The 19,326-nt window shown below is 48.8% G+C and overlaps 1 protein-coding gene across 2 annotated transcripts in view; it reads right to left on the minus strand.

Annotated features, from left to right (window-relative positions):
- Positions 1 to 19,326, minus strand: part of VPS41 (VPS41 subunit of HOPS complex) — a 195,271-nt gene that overhangs the window by 25,996 nt on the left and 149,949 nt on the right. For both annotated transcript variants that reach the window (XM_036738085.1, XM_036738086.1), the window contains 10 exons: positions 18,743 to 18,858; positions 17,429 to 17,485; positions 15,788 to 15,849; positions 14,873 to 14,954; positions 9,172 to 9,264; positions 7,335 to 7,462; positions 5,483 to 5,627; positions 3,850 to 3,891; positions 3,664 to 3,714; positions 2,033 to 2,170 (listed from right to left, as the gene is read on the minus strand). In XM_036738085.1, the coding sequence (XP_036593980.1) occupies positions 2,033 to 2,170; positions 3,664 to 3,714; positions 3,850 to 3,891; positions 5,483 to 5,627; positions 7,335 to 7,462; positions 9,172 to 9,264; positions 14,873 to 14,954; positions 15,788 to 15,849; positions 17,429 to 17,485; positions 18,743 to 18,858 (914 nt within the window). The remainder of the gene's footprint in view (positions 1 to 2,032; positions 2,171 to 3,663; positions 3,715 to 3,849; positions 3,892 to 5,482; positions 5,628 to 7,334; positions 7,463 to 9,171; positions 9,265 to 14,872; positions 14,955 to 15,787; positions 15,850 to 17,428; positions 17,486 to 18,742; positions 18,859 to 19,326) is intronic.

The following is a 19,326-nucleotide window of genomic DNA, read 5'->3' on the forward strand; positions in this document are numbered from 1 at the left end:
AGCCTGGCGTCTAATGGCCTGAGCCATATATTCCATTAGTTGGCTGAGGTATAAAATGGATTTTTCACGTTCCAAATAAACATGTTACTACTGTTGGCTTCAAAGTATGGTAATGTATGAATGGAATTTCTTTTTCTAATAAGAAAAAAGACTGACTAATGAACTGTGAGCTAATAAGTCATTCCCATCTCCTTTAAAACCACACCAGGCGCTTAGGAAATATAAATGTGCCTCATCCGTAAGTTAAAAACAACAAGCAAATCCACCTTTCAAGCAATCCTCAGGAGACAACAGCAACTTATTCTAACAAAGAAAGTCTCCATGAGTTACAATGCAAAAATCCCTTGAAGGAGTTTTAACAAAGTGAATTTCCTGACTCCATATGATGAAACAGTCTCCTGATCCATTTATAATGTTTGCTGGATTCTATACTGAATACCCCCTCAGTCCAAAGCGTGAGGAATCTGAGTCTGGTAGGGATTTCTGAGGGGCAATGCCACCAACTCACAGGACACTGGAGTCTGGCTTATTGTGCCTCTGGACATCATAAAGTGTCTTGCTGATGTCTCAGTGCCTGGGAGAAAAAATTCTGGTTCAGCACATCTGAAGAACCGAGGTTCTGAAGACTGAAGAAAACGGCCAACCGTTCCCCCTAGGTTCTAATCTAACACTCCCAGCAAGGACAAGAAAGACTGGTTTCATGATAAAGGTGTTCTATGTAGATCTGGTCTCTAGCAAGGGTGTGGACAAGAATCCCATGGGCTTGCTGGCTGAGTGGAAAGGCTCTGATGAGTGACCACAACAATGGAACTGTGGATATACTCAAGTATGTGTGCTTTACGCCTCAGAATTCTACTTAAGAATAATACGGTGGACTGGGAGGATGGTATGCCATCCAGAGGAACAGGAAAGTGAGAAAGAGGGGAAGGACTGGGGGAAAGAAAATGAATTTCGTTTTGAACTTGGTGAGTCAAAGACATCTATGAGATATCCAGTTAGAGCTGCTCAAGAACAAGTTGCAGCCACAAGACTGGAGACTAGGAGAGAGGTTAAGGCTAGATAAACCTAAGAATCTTGACGTAGAGATGACAACTGAATCCGTAGGAACCGGTGAGATTACCAAGGTAAACAGTGTAAAGGGAAAAGAAAAGGGGGCCCAGGAGAGGCCATGAGTCACCAGTTAGCGGGCATGACTCGGTGAAGATCCAGTGAAGCAGCGGTCAGCCAGATAGGATGAAAACCAGGAGAGAGAAATGTCATGAAAACCTAGAAAGGCGAGAGTATCAAAGCCAGGGGAAGTGGGCGGTGACAGAGCCCAAGGATGCAGAGAGACTGAGAAGGATAAAGATTAAGGAAAAAGCCATCAGGTCTGGGAATAAAGAGATCACTGGGGACTGGAGAGAGCACATTTGGTTTTCATTGCTCTGTCCTCAGTGTGGAGGACCTTGCAAATACTGGGAATAGGGAAGGAGGGAGGGAGGGAAGGAGGGAGGAAGGAAGGAGGAAAGAAAGGAAGAAAGGCAGGCAGGCAGGAAGGAAAGAAGGAAGGGAGGTAGGGAAGGAAGGAGGGAGGGAGGGAGGAAGGAAGGAAGGAAGGAAGGAAGGAAGGAAGGAAGGAAGGAAGGACAGACTTCCTGAATCCTTGACTTTAGTTTAGCAAACATCATGCTGTAGCCCGGGCTACTGACTTGAGATTAGCAATCTGCATCTGACTTTGCTTCCTAATTACTGGATGTACTTCTCCCTAGATCCTCAAGCCCGGCCTGGCCCTCTGGATGCCCAGTGGCTTCCTTGGCTTGAGGCTCTGCACCCTAACTTTGTACCCAAGCCCCAAGTGACCCCGCTTACAACAAGGGTTCAGTCTGCTCCTCCTCCTCCTCCTAACAAACTGAGGGTCAGGCTTGCCATCTAAATGCTCACCCTTAGCAGAGGCTCCAGCAGGAGGGGAGTCAGCTCCCTCTGCCCTCAGCCAGGCAAGCAGCGAACAGAGGAACAGTGAGCACATGGAAACTGTAGGCAGGAGGTCACTTACCTTTTCCAGGGGACAATGGGTGCTGTCTCGGAGAAATGGGAGCAGGTTGGGGCGATCGAATTCGGCATAAAGGCTGATTTGCTTCTCGTGGAAGCGTTGGCCCTTATGGTGGTCTCTTTTGAAAAGCTTGTGCAGATACTGAAAGGAGCAGAGGACAAAGTGGTCCAGATTAAAATGGGGAAATGGGGAAGGTGGAGTGCATTATTCTTCTCACTTCTCCCACTGTCCAAGGAGCATCAGTAGAAAGATAGAGATAGAGCTCCTTTCAAAAACCTGGCCGTAACCCAAGCATCCTAAGGGCCTGGTCACAAAGCGGACAGAGAATGTTTCCCTTTCAAAGTGGGAAGCACACTGAGATGGGCTGGGCCTGGGGTCAGAAGGCCTGAGTTCAAATCCGGACCTAACAATTACTAGCCGAGTGACCCTGGCTGGCTGAGTCTCAGTTTCCTCGTCTGCAACATGGGAGGTTAGACTGATGGCCTCTAAAGCCCCCTCTCGCTCCTGAGCTACATCAGAACCAAGATGCTCATGGGTAATTCCCCACTGCCCCCATGGAGGAGGATGGAGAAGCTTCTGACGAAGGCCTGGAAAGCACCACCATGTGACATTTGTCCCCTGGACAAGGTTTGTGGCGGAGCTGCAGAGTGGGGGACGGCTGCAAAGCCCTCCTTCCCGCCCCCCCACTCCCTTGGGCTGGCCACCCACAGGCCAGCAGGTGCAGACAGTGCCAGCCTTGCCAGCATGCACACAGGCAGCCCAGGGGGGGTTTCAGATGGTTTCCCAGGCCCTCCACCCTTTTCACTTCTCTGATTGTCACTCACACCCTGCTCTTAAGCAGAATCAGGGCCAACAGCACGTGACCCTGAAATTTGCAAAAAAGCTCCACCATGTATTAATGTCAAAGGTGGGCCATGACCCCAGGATTTCCATCGCCAGGGCCCTGGAGCACAGAAGAGCCCAAGTCAGGCTGCTCTGAGTGTCCTGCCTACACATCCTCCTGCACCCCAAGGACAGGTTGCGTGCTCTCACTGCCCAAAGGCCCAACCTCACTGGTGGCCACACCCATTTTCAGCTGTAGCCAGAAATAATAAAAAAGGATAGCGAATAGGACTCAGGGCTCGTACGACAGCTGAGCACACACAGGGACCTACAGAGATCTTACACCTGGGATGGTGTGCCAGGCAGGGGCACCTGAATGTGAAGGTATAAGCATGGCGCCGGCATGGGGGCCGCAGAGGTGAGGGGAATCCTCTCCTCTCCTGGAGTCAGGCTTTGCTTAGAAAGCATGTGGGACACATGCCTCATATGGCCGAGGGAAGAACACCAGCCAGAGATCTGATGTAGACTGTATTGAAACGAGGGGAGAAGGAACCACGAGGGAAATCATCTCATTGACGGCACTCCCAGAGATGCCGATGAAGCATGAACAGGAAGCCTCTTTTCCTCTGCTGCGATGCCAGCTGAGGGTGAGCACATGGGCATGTGCCCGCTCTCCCACATATCAGGCCGCCAACCCCCAAAGGCTTGTGTGGCCGAGGACTCGTCCGCAGGATGTGTGATGGCAAAATCATCAGCTCCTCCGCAGACAAATGCACAAGGGGGAGAGTGAAAGGGAAGGGAGGAGGACTCACCACATGCTGCAGTTCCGGCCTGTTTTCTAGTTCCTCCACGACCTTCTTTATCTGAAGACAAAAGAAAATGTCGTGTGAACAAACACATATGAATCAACAAGCAGGCACCATGCGCCGGTGCCCCTGCAGGCTCAGCATCCCTGCGCCCCACAGCTCTGGGGTTCAAAACATTCAAAACACACTCACGGAAATCTTGTCTTCGTTGTCCAGAAGCATGTCAACAGCTTTCTGAAACACAGAAAGAGACACGTGCTTAGAAGCCGGCATCTGCAGGCAGAGGGAGCTTAGGTTAGCATGAGCCTGGCCATGGTGAATGGTGCCCTCCACAGGGTGCTGTCAGTCTCTAATACCAGCAGGAGGGTGGTGTGAAGGACAAGCAGCAACGTCTACACACACCTCAGGCCAACCTCAGGTCCTGGCTTCTGCTGCCTGCTAGCACAGAGCCTCCTCCACACCCCTATGGGCGCCAGACCTCCTGGCCTCTCTTAGATGGCTCCCAGCTTCTGGCTTTGCTATCCTGGCCGGACACACTGGTGAGGTGTGGTCGCCCACTGCCCCCCAAAGAAGGAGCTTTTCTCCCTGACACCTGCCACGTACAACCGCTCTGACCTCCTGGGCCATCTGGTTTAATGACCACCTCTCAGAATCAAGAGGGGCAGAAGAAGAAACACAGGCTCAGGAGGGCAAAGACCCAGGTTCTGATTCCACTCCTGGCTCCAACTGTATGACCCTGGACAAGGCGCTTCCTCTTCCAAGGCCTGTTTTCTCCCCTGTAAATGAGGTTGGCCGGCTGACCGCTGACGTCCCCTCTAGCGTGGTGGTCCTATGAGCCCTTGATGGGGGCTGGCCTCCCCCTTGATGGAGGTCTGAGGATTGGAGGCTGGGAAAGGCCCCTCCAGACCCAGCCGGTCAGCTGGGAGGGCAGGCCCCATTCTGACCCAGTGACCACTGCAGACATAACATCAAAGAGAAGCTCGGAAAGAAGCGAGGGGACTCAGCAGGAGCTGAGGGACACGTCCAGGCAGTGGGGAGACATCGGCAATGAAGTGTAGGAAGCGAAGAGTGGAAAGAAAAGGACGTTAAGAGAAGGGAGAGATACCCGATGCATTCAAAAGCGAGTGTGTCTCAGACCTCCCCTATGGAACAACAGCATCCACGATAAATTATCGCCTATTAATCATTAATTCATCATTTGTTCTTAATCTGACCATGAATTTTTTATTTACAAAACTCATCATCTTCATCAATTCTGTAACACTCACTACGTGCGAGACACTGCTAAGAAGCACCTTACAATTATGTCATTGGGCAGTATCACCATCCCATTTTATAGTTAAGGAAATTGGAGCAGGCAGAGAGGAGGTGACTTGGCCACGCGGTTAGTATGTGGCCGAGGCCGGATTTCCACTCCGATCTTCTGGGTTTGAGGCCCAGGGCTCTGCCCACTGCTCCGCCTCGCTGGCCATGGGATACAAGCAAGGCCAATGGAAAACACGGTAGCTTTCACCCACAGCTCATTTTCTATAAGGTGCATGGAATTCCTTTTTCAGAAGAAAAGAAGAATCAGAGAATTCAAAACGTTCTACAATGTTCCACTGAAAACCAGCAGCACCTGGGGCTGGTTCTTCTAGACGGTCATTGTAACCCCTGATGTTTATCAAGCATCCATGGGGGGGACCCTCCATCAGGTGCCCCCAGGGGTCCCCATAAGGTGCCTGGCACGCTCAGTGTTCTGGGGTTACCTGCACAAACACGCCTTCTAAGTACTGAAAGTGCGATGCCAAAGACAACGTGGCGGTAACGCAATGGCTGTACGCACCTCTGAGTCGAAGTCCATGAGCAGCACGATTTTGTCTTGGATGGAGCTGAAGAGGTTGTGCCTGTGGATCAGCTGGAAGACGTCTTTGTGGCGCAGCGTCAAGTAGATCTGGAGAGCCTGGCTGTAGCTTTTGTCGTAGGTGTACCTAAGAAGGAAGGGTCAGGCAGCCGGTCAGCTACCAAGCATTACTCAGCACCCACTGGTGCCAGGTACTCTGGTGAGTGCTGGGGAACCCAAAGGACAGGCCATCAGGGGAGGTAACCAGGACAAGCACTAGAGCTTTGAGAACTGCACCAAGACTTCCGGGACACATACCAAATGAGCACGGGACAGGTTTTACAGGGAGGGCCAATCTTTGGGTTGGGGGCAGTCAAGAAAAGCATTATGTAGAATTAGCATTTAAGTTGATTTTTGAAGGAAAGAAGAGATTCTAAAAAGAAGAAGGAAAAAGGGATGGTGCTATAGGCACCATGAGGGAGAGCCAGGGAAAAGGCCTGGAGGCAGTAAGGCCAGGAGCTCCTGGTTGGCTAGCAGATGTGCACCTGGCAGCTGAGTAGAGGATGGACTGATGTGGCGGAAGACCTGAGGCAGGGGGCTGCTGGGCCAGATGTGGGAAGTGATGAGATGTGGAGTGAGGGAGGAGGAGGGGGCAAGGCTCTGAGCTAGGGGCCCTGGAAGTGCTTGGAGGAGGCAACGAGCGTGGCCTTGGCCTTGGATGCATCGCATTGGAGAAGTCAACGGAACACCTACTTTGGAAAGTCCAATGAACAGCAGTGCCACGGGCCTGGTTCCTGGCTAAGGAACCAGGCTAAGGCATAAAATAGTGATCTGGGCTCATCTGCAAGGGATGAAAATCAAACCCCCAGAACTGATGAGGGGAGAGAGAGAAGGGACGGAGGCCCAGCACAGATGAGACCTCTTTAGGTTAAAGGGCATCTAGACTTCTAATTTCAAAGAAGAGACATTGTAAAAAGAACCGGGCCATTTAGAAACAAAATGGATCTTAGAAATGGCCTGGCATTAATGGTGGACATGAAATGGAGAATGAAGAGGGAGGGAGTGTAGTACAGGGGAGAAAGAACAGGACTGAGGCCAAGTCTAAGTGAAATGACCTTGGAGGAGTCACTGGACTCCAAGGTCCTGACTAGTCAACAATGGACTCCAGGGTCTTCAATGTTAAAAACGAGGGGTTGGCCAAAGGGCCCCCGAGGGCCACAGCAGTTCCAACACTAATTTGAGGCCTTCTTTCCTTCTGAACCTTGGCCTTCCTTCTACAAAAAACTGGCCTTCCTAAACCTTGTGCTGAATCATCGCCTTGTGGGGCTTTAACCTAATTTCTGATGGGCCCAGGGTGCACCTCCAGACTCCAAGCCCCCCAAGTTCTGAACATGCCAGCTTCTCCTCCTGGCAGGAGAGGCCTCAACTAGAGTAGGTGTGACAGTGACCTCAGCCTGGCTCCCCTCAAGTGACCTTTGGACCTCAGGGCAGCCCTGACCCCCTTCTCTCATCATAAATCAGAGGGGCCTTTCTATTATAGCACAACCGAGGCTGGTCTGCAGCTAATTAAAAATAGCTTCACTCCTCCAGGCAGGAAAAACCTGAAAGTCACCCGCAACCTCCATTTCACACTTATCACGCTGGCGAAGTGCGAAGAGAAAATGACTCTGCAATTAGACATTTAAGTGGGCAGGCATTCCAAATCAATACATCTACACAAGAGACAGGAGGGAGAAGAAATCTGACATTTTCTTAAGTAGGTTGTAAAAACCCCTCAAGAGACCGCTGAATTAGGAGCAGGAGGAATGGGAGATAAGGCCTGGTCAGGACGAAGGAAGCCCAAAGAGGCCCTCACAGCTCGGCCAGCGTCTGCAGCAAGGTCCTGTTCTGTGGGTCCTTCTTGAGGTGGTCTCGCACGGCCTGCACGATGACCGAGTTGTTATAGAGGTCACCGGGCCACTCTCGGATCAACGTTGCAAAGCCCTGTGGGAAAAGAGGGAGGAAAGCCGTGGATCAGTCCCCAACCCAACAAGGATCCAGCAGAGTCTCCATCCTAGGAGCAGGGGCCTCCCAAGGCAGCCTGACAACCAGGCCAGGGAGCCGGCAGGGCAGCACACAGCAGGGGCTTGATATAGGTCTGTGGAATGGAACTACACATTACTAAAGGACGCACTTGGCACTATCCCTGCCAGGGTGGCTTGAGCAATCTGTCGGGACAGGGAATGGCCAGGGGCATCTACAAAATAACTGGACAGAATCTGTAAGGACTCAGCCATCACGAGGTGCTGGATAGAAGCGAGAAGGGCCATCCCTGTCTCGATGAAGGGCTGTGCCTGGTGGGGGGATGGGCTCAGGGAGAAGCTGGAGACAATACAAAGACCTTGGTGGCCCTCCCCACTTCCCCACCAGACTGATTGCTGCCTGGTGGCTGTCCTGCACCTGGTGTGAGCTCCTGCCCAGGTGAACTCCTCTGACCAACCTCTCTGATGCACTCAGTCCAAGGGGATACTGGAGAGGGTGGATAGAAGGGTCACCAGGGTGACCTCATCTTTTCAGGAAGTGGTCTGTTGGGTCTGGGTGAAAAGGTTGGGCCCAGACGTCCTGACTAGTCGACATTTTTCAGATGAAGAAACTGTAAAAGGGAAGGACTAGGGAACTCCAGTGAAGGAGGCAGGTGGGGAAAGGCCAATGAATCAGTGCACCCACAGGCAAGGCCACTCAGAATCTAGCCTCAGTAAGGAAGGAGAGCTCAGTTGGGATGCCAGAGGGGGAGGGGTGTGACACCGACACAAGGGCCATTCTTGGAGAATGCAGACAGACTTGCTAGATGAGCCCAGGGTGGGGGGAGGTGAAGCGGGTCAGCACTGGACAGTCACTGGACTGTGAGCCCCTGGGGGCAGCAGCTGGCTTTCACCTTTCTTTGTATCCCCCATGCTAAGCACATAGTAGGTGCTCAACGACTAAGTGACCTGGAGTCAGGGCTTGGAATGCAAACCCACCTACTAAGCTGTGGGACACCCTGCTTAATCTCCTCTGGCCTCAGTTTCCTCATCTGTTAAAGGCAGATAATAACCAGATGGCAGGATCCTGCGTCCTCAGGGGAGGGGATAGGAACGGGGTCTGTGATTCCCTCTTGAGTGATGAGAGTCCTCCGCCTGGCACTCAAAGCCTGTCATGACCCGCTCCCCTTCCCAGCTGCCTCATCACCCTGCATCGTCCCCTTGCCCTCCACTCCACTTGGCACTAGACTTTGTAGCTGTGACTCCCCCACCCCACCACGCTCTTCTGCCCCCGGTTTTATCAAACTGTGAGCCAAGGAACAGGGTCCCCCAAGCCAAGGGCTGCATCCTACTGGCGGCCCTCACCTTGCACTAGGAACCTTTGGAGGGAGGGGAGCTTAGCTGAACTTGGGACATTTCTCTGTACAAACCCGGCAATGACCTCCCTGGGATGTGATGGTTCCCCTACCCACATGCTCACCAGCTATTTAAGATAAATGCAGAGGCTGTTTCAACTCCGCTCTTACTAGGCAAGGCTCTGGGCAAGCCGCCGGGGGCTCCAGAGCCTAAGACCATCCTTTGCTCTCAAGATGGAACAACAAAACAACCGAGGAGCAGGGTGAGGCTCTGACTACACAGTCCAGCAGGGCTGGTCTTTTTAAGAGGAAAGAAGGGAACAGGAAGCTCCGGTACCTCATAGTCACTTTCCAAAAACTCATGCAGGATCATTTCATAGATGAGAGGCTTCAGAATGGGATCCCCTCTTGGCAAATATGGACTAATGGCCTAGGGACAGAAGGGAAAGGAAACGAGGGTCAGAACAAAAGGAAGCAAAGCACAACTTTCCACAACAAACGACACTGAACTTCTCGAGTTTAGAGCTCAAGGGACTGAGGAGGTGGAAGTGTCCATGGGCTTCCCTGCAGGTGTCAGGGGTCCCGTGGCTGTACCATGTGCAGATAACATTGTGCCACAGGCATCATGTCTGGGAAGAGAACGGTGACCCCTCCAAAGATCTGGGCCTCATGGGGCTGACAACTGTCTCTCATCACAGTCAGGACACAGCCAGAGGCATGGCTGAGAGAGATCTTCGATCATCACCCTATTGAGGAGAGGCACAGAAGATGGATGGGATGCTGGGCCCAGGTCGATCTGGCCGCACTGCCTTGGGGAAACATCTGATGATCTTAAGATGCTTCTTGTCACAAAGACCCATCTTTTAAACCCTGATGTTCTCCTCCCAAGGCCTTGTGATTGTGCAGCAGGGGGTGAATGTGGTGTGAACAGCACAAGTTACTGCTGACCCAAAGGGTGATGCAGAGATGCCCGGTGGAGCCAGGGTTGACCTGGAGACACTTATTGGCTGTGCGATCTCCGTGCTGTTTCTTCATCTATACAACAAGGATGGTGATAATCAGGCTTCTAACTTTACAGACCTGTTGGGAGTAAAAGTGTTTTGTACCCCTGCCATAGCACATTCCTGAGGACACAAGGGTGTACAGAAAAAGCATATGAGAGACTGTCCAAGAAACAACAGGGCCAGGTTGGTTTTCCATGGAGAGAAGGTGGCCAGCCTGGGCACCGCCCTGGTCCTCATCAAAGGGAGAGGTGACGTTCCAGGGGCAGAGAGGAAGGCTTCCATGTGCCAGATGGAGGATCAGTGGAGGATCTGTGGATGGACGTGGCCTGCTCAGGATGGGCTGTGACTCATGTCACAGTCCCCACATGAATGCAGTCCCCACCTCACTGCTATCTTGGTGTGTGTTGGAGCATGCTGCTCTGCTGCGCCCCTCATGGACAATGGTGAGTGTGAACAGGTGAATACCAGCCTTGTGACAAGGAGAATCTGTGCACTGAGTTAGGTGCACACACTTTACTGCCAGGCTGGTGGGTGAAACATTTTCACTTTGGGAGAACCTGCCAGATTCTGCGTTCAGTTGGGCCAGCTAAGAAGAACACTGGAGCCCCACAGCAAGTGCATGCCCTCCTCTGGTCAGTCGACACTCTTGATCCTCCTTGCTCTGTGAGAATTCCTAGGCTGTCAAAGGATCAAAACTGCTGAGGACCCAAAGGATATGGGAGTGGAATACAAGTAATTGGCAACATGTTACTAAGACATGTACACAAATGGTGGCGTAAAAGACACCACTAAGGATCTGCTGGATTGGAAAGGGAGGTGGGTCAGTCACCGAGGATGGATGGCGCCTTGGTATGACTCTCCAAGGAATATGAAGATGGCCAGGGCAAGCCTCCATTGCACAGACAATGCCCCTCAGAGCACTGATGGAAGGACATACATGCCGGTGAAGGAAGGGCTGTCCTGCAGACAGGGGCTCCCTTTTTACTGAACTCTTACACCTCCCCCCCAAAGTTCCATGTAATGTGTCAAGGGGAGGACAAGGGACAAACCAGGCAAATATCAAAACCGCTGGTTGAAACCAAGTCATGTAACTCCTCTCATTATGGGGCGATCGACAAAGGCAGAAAAACAGCATTTGAAAAAGACAGAAATTGAAAAGAGGTCCTTCAACAAACCTGAAAATAGTTTGTAATTTACAGTCTGCTGAAGGGCACAGACAGAAACAAAAATACAAATCATCTCTCTCGACTCTAATATTGAAAGGGAAATGTCTCTCCTCCATTAAAAGGCACTTCCAAACTTCATGGGAAAATGGACTCGGCCTCCTTCCTGGGCAGAACTGAAAGCGGGCCTCATACACATGCAATGTCAGTGTCTGAGATGGCTCCATGGCACCCAAGCAGGAAAAATACTGATAAAAGACAGCATTCTACTCCCACTAGCATGACTTGAAAGAAAGCCATTTCTGAAATACCTTCAACCCTGAAGAAGATCAAATGGCTCAAAATCAACTAGGACTGCATTCCAGCAAGATCTTCACATGGCATTTGTGGATTACTGAGTTTAAACAGACATAAAGGAACTCCTGGCTGTTGGGGGTGGGAAGGGAAGGGAACGAGGGGGAGAAGAAGAGAGAAAGAAGGAGAGAGGATGAGAGAAGGAAGAAGAAAGGGAGAAGAAGGGAGAGAGAGTGAGGGAGGAAGGGGGGAAGAAGGAAGAGAGAGAGAGAGTGAGGGACGGAGGGGGAAAGAGTGAGGGAGGGAGGGTCAGGAAGAGGGGGAGGAAAGAAGGAGAAGGAACAGAGAGATACTATGGAAGAAAAAAGAAGACCTAGTGACTAGCAATGAATTCCAAGTTGCCAATGGTTATCTTAACATACCCACTGATGGAAAGAATCAGAGCAGCTGTCCCTAGTAACAATACCTGGTTCCTTGGTTAAGAATGAAATTGCACAGGAAGCAGCTGAGATCTTCCCCGTTTTCCTCTGGTATTCACAAAAGGCACACGCTCCCACAGAGCTGTGAGCTCACTGGGGAGAGCAGAGCTTCTACTGGCTGATGCTGCCATCCTTCCCCCCTGCAACTTGTGCAGTTTTCATCCCCCTCTTCCCAAAGGCTGTCCACAAGGGATTCACCTGAAGTCCTACACAGCTTCTCAGGACCTCTGGCATTGCCTGGCCACCAGGGAAGCCCTCAGCTGCCCACCTGGCCTCTCTTTCTTCTCTACCTACCTGAGGCATTTCCTTTTCCCCACGATCTCCCTTATGTCACTTTTTGCACAAATGCTCACTGTTAGACATAGGAGCCACTGAATTTGGAGGCCTTATGTCTGCACCTGAAGCCCCATTTTCTGCTCCCCACTCTGCCTTCATGGGACCAAGGGCAAATCTCATCCCTCTTCCATAGAAGAGCCTTAACCATTGGAGGCAGTCATCATTTCTCTGTTCTGCTCTGGACAAAAGTTTACACATCAGCTCTTCCAAGCAAACCAAGCCTAATTCCTTCAGCACATCCACAGATGGTATGATTTCCTCTGCACACACACTGGCTTCTCACTGTCCTTCCTAAAACTCAGTGCTTAATCAATCAACAAGCTCTGATTAAGTAGCTCCTTCCCGGGGGCCACGCACTGAAGGCACTAAGACAAAGAACTGACTCCAATAATCCCATGTGGTCTTCCCAATCCTTGGTGATGCTCCAGAAGCAAGGTCAATCAGATAGTCCATAGACTTAAATGCTCATCAGTATTTTGGAGCATTACTACAGTCATGTAGACTTCCCCAGTTCTTTATAATTCTTGGATGAAATGATCCTTGCTGGTGGCTCAGCCACCACACCTGCCAGGGATGCCATTTGGGTGGGCCGGGGGCCTTAGCTCTCTTGCCATCTCACTAGCTACCTTGGGAACCACCTGTCCCCCAGCTCCGTCTACCGTCCTTTTTCCTGTGAAGATTTTTCTCTAAGGGGGAACAGACAGAAGTGAAAGAACGCAAGTAATTCTGCCTGGTCTCCATCGCCCCTTTCTTTTTCCTTCTCCTCCCACTTGTGGCTCGATTATTTCTGATGCCTTTTTTCCCAATACAAAAAGGCTACAAAAGCCCATTCTGCATCCTCAGAAGCACTGCTGGCAGCAGCTCATTCATAACTTGATTGTTCTGGACACTCCTCAGGCAGAATGATGTGCTGCTCTGACACTCATCCCCTGTTGATGAGCTCCTGATACATCCACACCAACTTCTTTGAAAAATCACCTTTCCTTCATGAGTCTTCAGAATTTCTTCTCTCTTGGGTTGACTTGACATGATTAAGCAATGGGATCCTTCTCTGACCAAGACCTTCTCTGAACACTTAAGATGCCCTTCTAAACTGAAGGGTACATATCACTCTGTGCCTGGCTTTCTTCTCCTCTATCATGAACTTGCAGATACAGTGGACACTTCCTCTTAATGTTTCCACGGTTTCTTGGCAATCACCTTTTCATTTTAGGTTGGATTCAAGTGCGGAATACTTGTTTCTCTGGTCTCTTCCTCTACCAACAGGAGGAGAGAATCACAGCCTGGGAAGCTGAGTACAGCTTTCATTGGTCCAGTGTTCAGCTCAGCCTTTACAATTTGATAGAAGGAACAAGGGTAGAGAGCTCCACAGCTCAGGTCTAAGACCCTTCTCCTGTATGCATGAAGAGAGAAGCCAACCACACTTGGTAACACACTTCAAGGTCTGGTGACCAGCACACACAGCTTGGCAGAACTTCTAATCCATGAGGGGCAGGCCATGAGCACAGAAGGCTGGCCAGCAGCAGGTGCACACACCCCAGAACAAAGCTTGAGAAGACAAGGTACCAAACCTCCTCCCTCTAGCCAGAGGAAAGGGCAGAGACATGAAGAAGTCATGTATTAAGTGGGGTGACATAGACATGGACTCTCTTCTCCAGGACTGCCTGTAAGAGAATGTAGCCACATGGGAAATCCAGCCATGCTGAGGAGACCCAGGCAGAAAGGACATAGAGAACACTGCCCTGGCCCAAAGTAGAGAATATGGTGGGGCCCTGTAAAGGCAATCAGTGAATGGGAAGATCTTTCCCGCCCATTCACTGGGCTTTGGGAGCAGGGCTCTCAGGGTCCTGGGGGGAAGTGGCTAGGACTGGAGCCAATGGAAGCCTGTGGTGGGAGGAGCTTGCTGAATGGTTGGAGCACAGCTAGGAGGCAGTTGGGGAGAGCAGTTGAGAGCTGAAGGAGAGAGGAAGCAGTGAGCTAGCTGGAACACAGCTTGGAGATTGCAAGGGAAGCGGTGGTGATGGCAGCAGGCGCTACAAAGAGGCAGGACTGACCCTCCTGGAGACCAGAGAGTGCTGAGCAGGGGCTTGAGGCCAGTGGGTGGTCTTCTTGCTGGAGGGCCCTGGCATTGGGGGGGGAAGCACCAGGATGGCTTGGCTTGTTGCCATAATGTTTTTCTGTGGCCTCCTGGTCACTGTTGTGAGATGGGCATACTGGTTTAGGAAGATTCTTGCCAGGATGTCGAATTGGGGACACTGGTCTGTGGGTCTGCTACTTTTGAGTTTCAATAAATGCTTTAACTCCTCTGACTTCTACTTAGAGAATTCCTTATATCCTGCGATTCTGGACCATTCAGGCATATTCATGGTTATCTTTGAAGTCATGAATTCTGCCTTACTGATATAGGCCCACATGGAGCATGGCCTCCAGGAAGCCACTGACTCAGTCCCACTGAGCTATCTCTGGTGGTTTCATCAGTTGGGAAACCCCCTCTCCCAGTGTAGGCTCTGAACCTCTGGTCTGAGAGATCCTCCTGGGCACTAGGGTGGGTGGCTTCTCAGGGTCACACACCGAGTGAGCACCAGGACATGATGGGCATGGTAGAGAGAGGCCAGCCTCAGGGCCAGGGGGATGGAGGGTCAAGCTCTGCGTCTGGAGTAGGAGACTGGTCTCTTTTAGTCAGAGACTACAGGCTTAAAAATGTCCAGTTGTACAGTAAATGTAGCATATGAGGTAGACAGGGAGAAATTGGTTTGACATACCTTAAGTTGTCCTATTTCTTTAAATTTGTAAACTTCATATTCCCAGAGAGCTGCATTTTTCCCAAGAACTTTCTGACATTTGCTGAGAATGAAAACACCATAGAGGGAAAAATAATGAGTGAAAGAATACACACACACAGTGTGCAAAATGGCATTTCCCCAGCTTGATAAATAGTTATCATTCCCCACTACTTTTAATATTTTTTAGGCTGAAAAACATTATATATATATATATATATATATATGTATATGTATATATATATATACATACACATATATATGTATATATATAACTAACATATGAAAGTATATATATACACACGCACATACAAACACATACATACACATACACCTATATATCACATACACTTATCATATGCATATATTGTGGACTAGAAAATCATAACCCTATCCATAGCAGTATGGAGATACTCAAAAAAATTTACTTTATTTCAAGTAATTTCAAGGCTCTTAAAATATAGTCTCGACAGGCCTCCTGCTCCTCTTGGATCTTGGGATCCCCTTATTATTTCTCTAAAGCCAATAATCACTGACTATGGAGAGAGAGAACTGTAGCAGCCAGGCTTCCTAGGTGCTTCTGTTGTCCATGGTACTGACCACTCATTCACTCTAGACTGGTGTTCTATTTCCTTAGATCTTAGGCAGGTTTTCCTCTAACTGGTATGGATTTTTTAGCAAAGATGATGTAGTTGTGGCTACATAATACAGGCTGATCCAAGAACCTTCTTTCCTTGTTGGAATTCTTATTCCCCAAGTAGTTCGCATGTCAAACTTTTGGAGCCCCGAAGAGATCAAATTCAGATCAGTGCCGGTCAGAAATTGTCTCTAGTCTGTTCCTACACCCAAATGGCGACTGTGCCAGGAAGCTGGAGAAGATATCAGAAGCGTCCTTACCGGGCTGCCATGTCGTGCTCCCCTTTCTCCACCAGGTGACTTATATAGGCCAAGCCTATATCCTAAGGAAGATAAACGAAGACATCCTGTAAGCCTGCATGACAACTTCCAGGCACAGACGCATGAAGAGGCTGTAACGCGTTAAGTTTTCTGGCTTGTTCGCAGACTCATACAAGCTTGAAGGGACCCTGGAGGTCATGTGGTTCAATTTCCTCATTTTACAGGTGAGGAAACTGAGGCCAGGGACAGTAAGTGGCTTGCTCAAGGCAACCCTGTTTATTGGTGTCTGAGATAGGGTTTGAATCAAGCCTTCCTGCCAGGCCAGCTCTCTGACACTAAATGCTCATTTTATTTCTGAGATCTCCAGCTCTTTTTCATCAAGTATATCACCCCCAAACCTCTGACAAGACTCTCCTCTTGGCAAGAAAGACTTTTTTTCTGCAACTAATATCTTGTTTTCTGAGTTTGGTTCATACAGAAGATGTGGTTATTTTCTGAATGAATACAAACAGCTAAAAGGGGTCATTCTCTCTCGACACCTAGGGACAGCTGCTATCTCTGAAGCCATTCTTTGTCCTCGGATAAGATGCTTAAGCAGGCCCCCACTTCCTGGACAGGAAGTGTGAGCTGACTCCTCTATTCCAAGCCTGGCTGGGGAATGAGAAGAGATGTTATGGCAGAGCTGCCATCTATCACAGAGATCATGCCACATCACAATGGACCTGTTACCATGCTTAATTCCTTCTGTTTGGCTGGGGGGAGTTTTGTAATGAGCATGTCACTCTCTAGTCTGTGGGGACAAGTCAGCAAATAGAGCAAATGCTTCATCCTTTTTTCTTTCTTAAAGCAGGTGGTAAATTAACAAGCCCAAAAAAATAGACTGAATTGAAAGGAGTGGGTGTGCCCAACTCCTTCTCCCTCACTCGGTGTCTCCTGTGGTTTCTAGATTTTCACAGGCATGTTTAAGAGGTCAGGAGGGTGAGGGAAGGGCAATCTCTTACTATGGAGTATAAGCTGAGCAACAGGGTGGCAGGAAGCTCAGTCCTCAGTTTCCTTCTCTATCAAATCAGGACCTGCACAAGGTGACCACCTCTAAGGGACCTCCCTCGCCCTGCCCCACCCTGCTCCCCTCACCTTTCACAATGAATTTAGCAAAGGGGGCATGTACTTCAAACTATATTTTTCATCACAAATGAAAGGAATTTTTAAAAAGTGATGTGTGAGGAATATATATACTGTAAATAATTCAGTAACATCAGAGCATTACAGCTCTGCTGTGTACTAAGAGACAGAAATGGGCCTTTTCTCCAAAGCCCTTTATTTGAGCAATCTGGCCGGAATGGATTTTGCTCATCTTTTCTGGGTGCTTGCACCCATAACTCATAAGATCTCCCGTGGTTAGTGTCTCATTCTCACAAACAACTCTGTAAGGAGATCTTATCCTCTCTCATTACTTTTGGCAGTCAACAGTCAACAAGCTTTTATTCAGTGATACTAGGTCCCAATGAAATAAATTCTCTCGGCCCTGCAGATGACCAAGGCTAGTTTGAAGCCCCTTTATTCTTCAAAATGGGCTGTGTCTCCTACTAGAAACCCCTCCGAGAGCGAATGCTACATTTCATCAATGGTTTCTGTACTCACCAGAATCTTGTGTCTTTTAATATTCCTTTGGCTAATTTCAGCAGCCATCAAAGCTTCCTACGGGGAAGAGAAGAGGGAAGAGAAAGAGAGGCCTGAGTGAAGTTCGCTTTCTTTGTATGATACCTAAAGTTCTGAACCATATAAATACAAAACTGCTTTTTGATTTTCATGGGCTTCGTTTGAAGACTTTGAATGTCATGGCTGAACAAACATCTCTGAAACTAAACTGTGAAACAAAAGCACTCAACTAAAAAGAAGGCTGCTTCTGTTTTTACCAGGGGTCACTGCGCTAGGATCAAAATCCTGCAAAGCCAACAAAATCTACTGGTTAATTTAAAAAAAAAAGTTCACTTGGCATCAAAAATGCCCGGAAGAGGCTGAAGATGGACCTTTTAGGTTTTCTTTCTGTTGTTTTTCCAGCCAGGTAGCCTGCCCCACCCCTCACACCCACTGGTGGTATTCGTATCTCCTACACCTAGAAACAGATGACCTGATCCCACCGAGTTCTTGACACTTGAGAAGTTTTGCAGGTCGGCCTTTGCCGATCAAAAGGACGTCTGAAATGGAATTGTTCCTTGGCAACCATAACAGGAACCAGAAACACTGAGATCGATCACCAGCTTTTGGACTGGGAGGTTTTTACTTTTCGGTGCAACCCCATGGGAAGCAATGAGTTTCTGAAGCAACAATTCTACACATGAATGACTCAATTCTTTCTTTCTTTCTTTCTTTTTAAACAACATAAAATGACCTATTTCATAAAAGCCTTTGATGAATACCCAGGTGAATCACGTTAGGAGGCTAACAATATAAAGGTGGTTACAGAGCAATTTAAGTGAGGAAATAAGTGAATGTCCTTTATTCTCCAATTCTTTAATTTTTCAACCTTCCCTTCCAATCAATGTGAATCAAGCACATAGATTTATTTCCCTTTAGATAAAGTGGTTCTATCGCCTTTGTCGGTATTAAAGCTGGGAAAACCATCTTTACTTTAAAAGGAACAGCAGAACATCACCCTCTTAGCTTCTGAATTCAGCCTATAAGAACTGGTCTGATATCATTCCACCACTTTCTCCTCAGGATGCTCCACTGTGCTTGGAGATCTTAACTGGACTTACAATTTGGGGAGGTGGGTTTGCATATTGGATAAGGGATTATCTGATAAGGATATCAGGTAAGGATTCATAACTTCAGTGAGACAGACTGAATGAAAAGCTTGCATTTCCCTTTTCATGTTCTAAGAACACAATTAATATCTGCAGTTCAAACAAAGCACAATTTTTAAAAAGTAACATAAAATTTCCCAGATATTACTTCGTATTTTTTCTTTTCGAGGAGCCAGTCGATGTGATCATCTTGGTCTCGTTCCTTGGCCACAACAACATCTCTAGGACTGACAATATAAAAGAGTGATTCCCCTTCAGAGTACTCTGCAGACAAGGGGAGGAAAAGAGGCTGTTAAAAATGCTCTTTGTCTAACAAAACAGTAAGGAAAAGAGGCAGGACCCACCCCAGAGTGCTTTCTATTCTAAGATGGCTTTTGATGCTCCATGTCCCAATAAATTTAAATTCTGACTTCAATTGCAACACAGTATTCAAAATAGCCCATTCCTTCCTGCGTGCTCTGATTCATCTACCATGTATAAACTTTATTTATGGCCATTTATAACACTGTTCTACTTTCACAGGACAATTACGCCGCATAGCCAGCAATAAACGTCTCTTCGCCATCAAGGTCAAGGCCATAGAAAGCGTCAGTGATAGATGCCACCCCCCCTGGGGGCACAATACATCACACAGGCTGGTATTTACAAGGTGGCCTGTTAGGGTTGCATGGGGAATTCAATTATCAAACCCTAATTCTGAAGGGTTTGTAAGTAGGTGGTAAAGTTGGCTTT

This window comes from Trichosurus vulpecula, chromosome 9, assembly GCF_011100635.1.
Source record: "Trichosurus vulpecula isolate mTriVul1 chromosome 9, mTriVul1.pri, whole genome shotgun sequence".
NCBI classification, from domain to species: Eukaryota; Metazoa; Chordata; class Mammalia; order Diprotodontia; family Phalangeridae; genus Trichosurus; species Trichosurus vulpecula.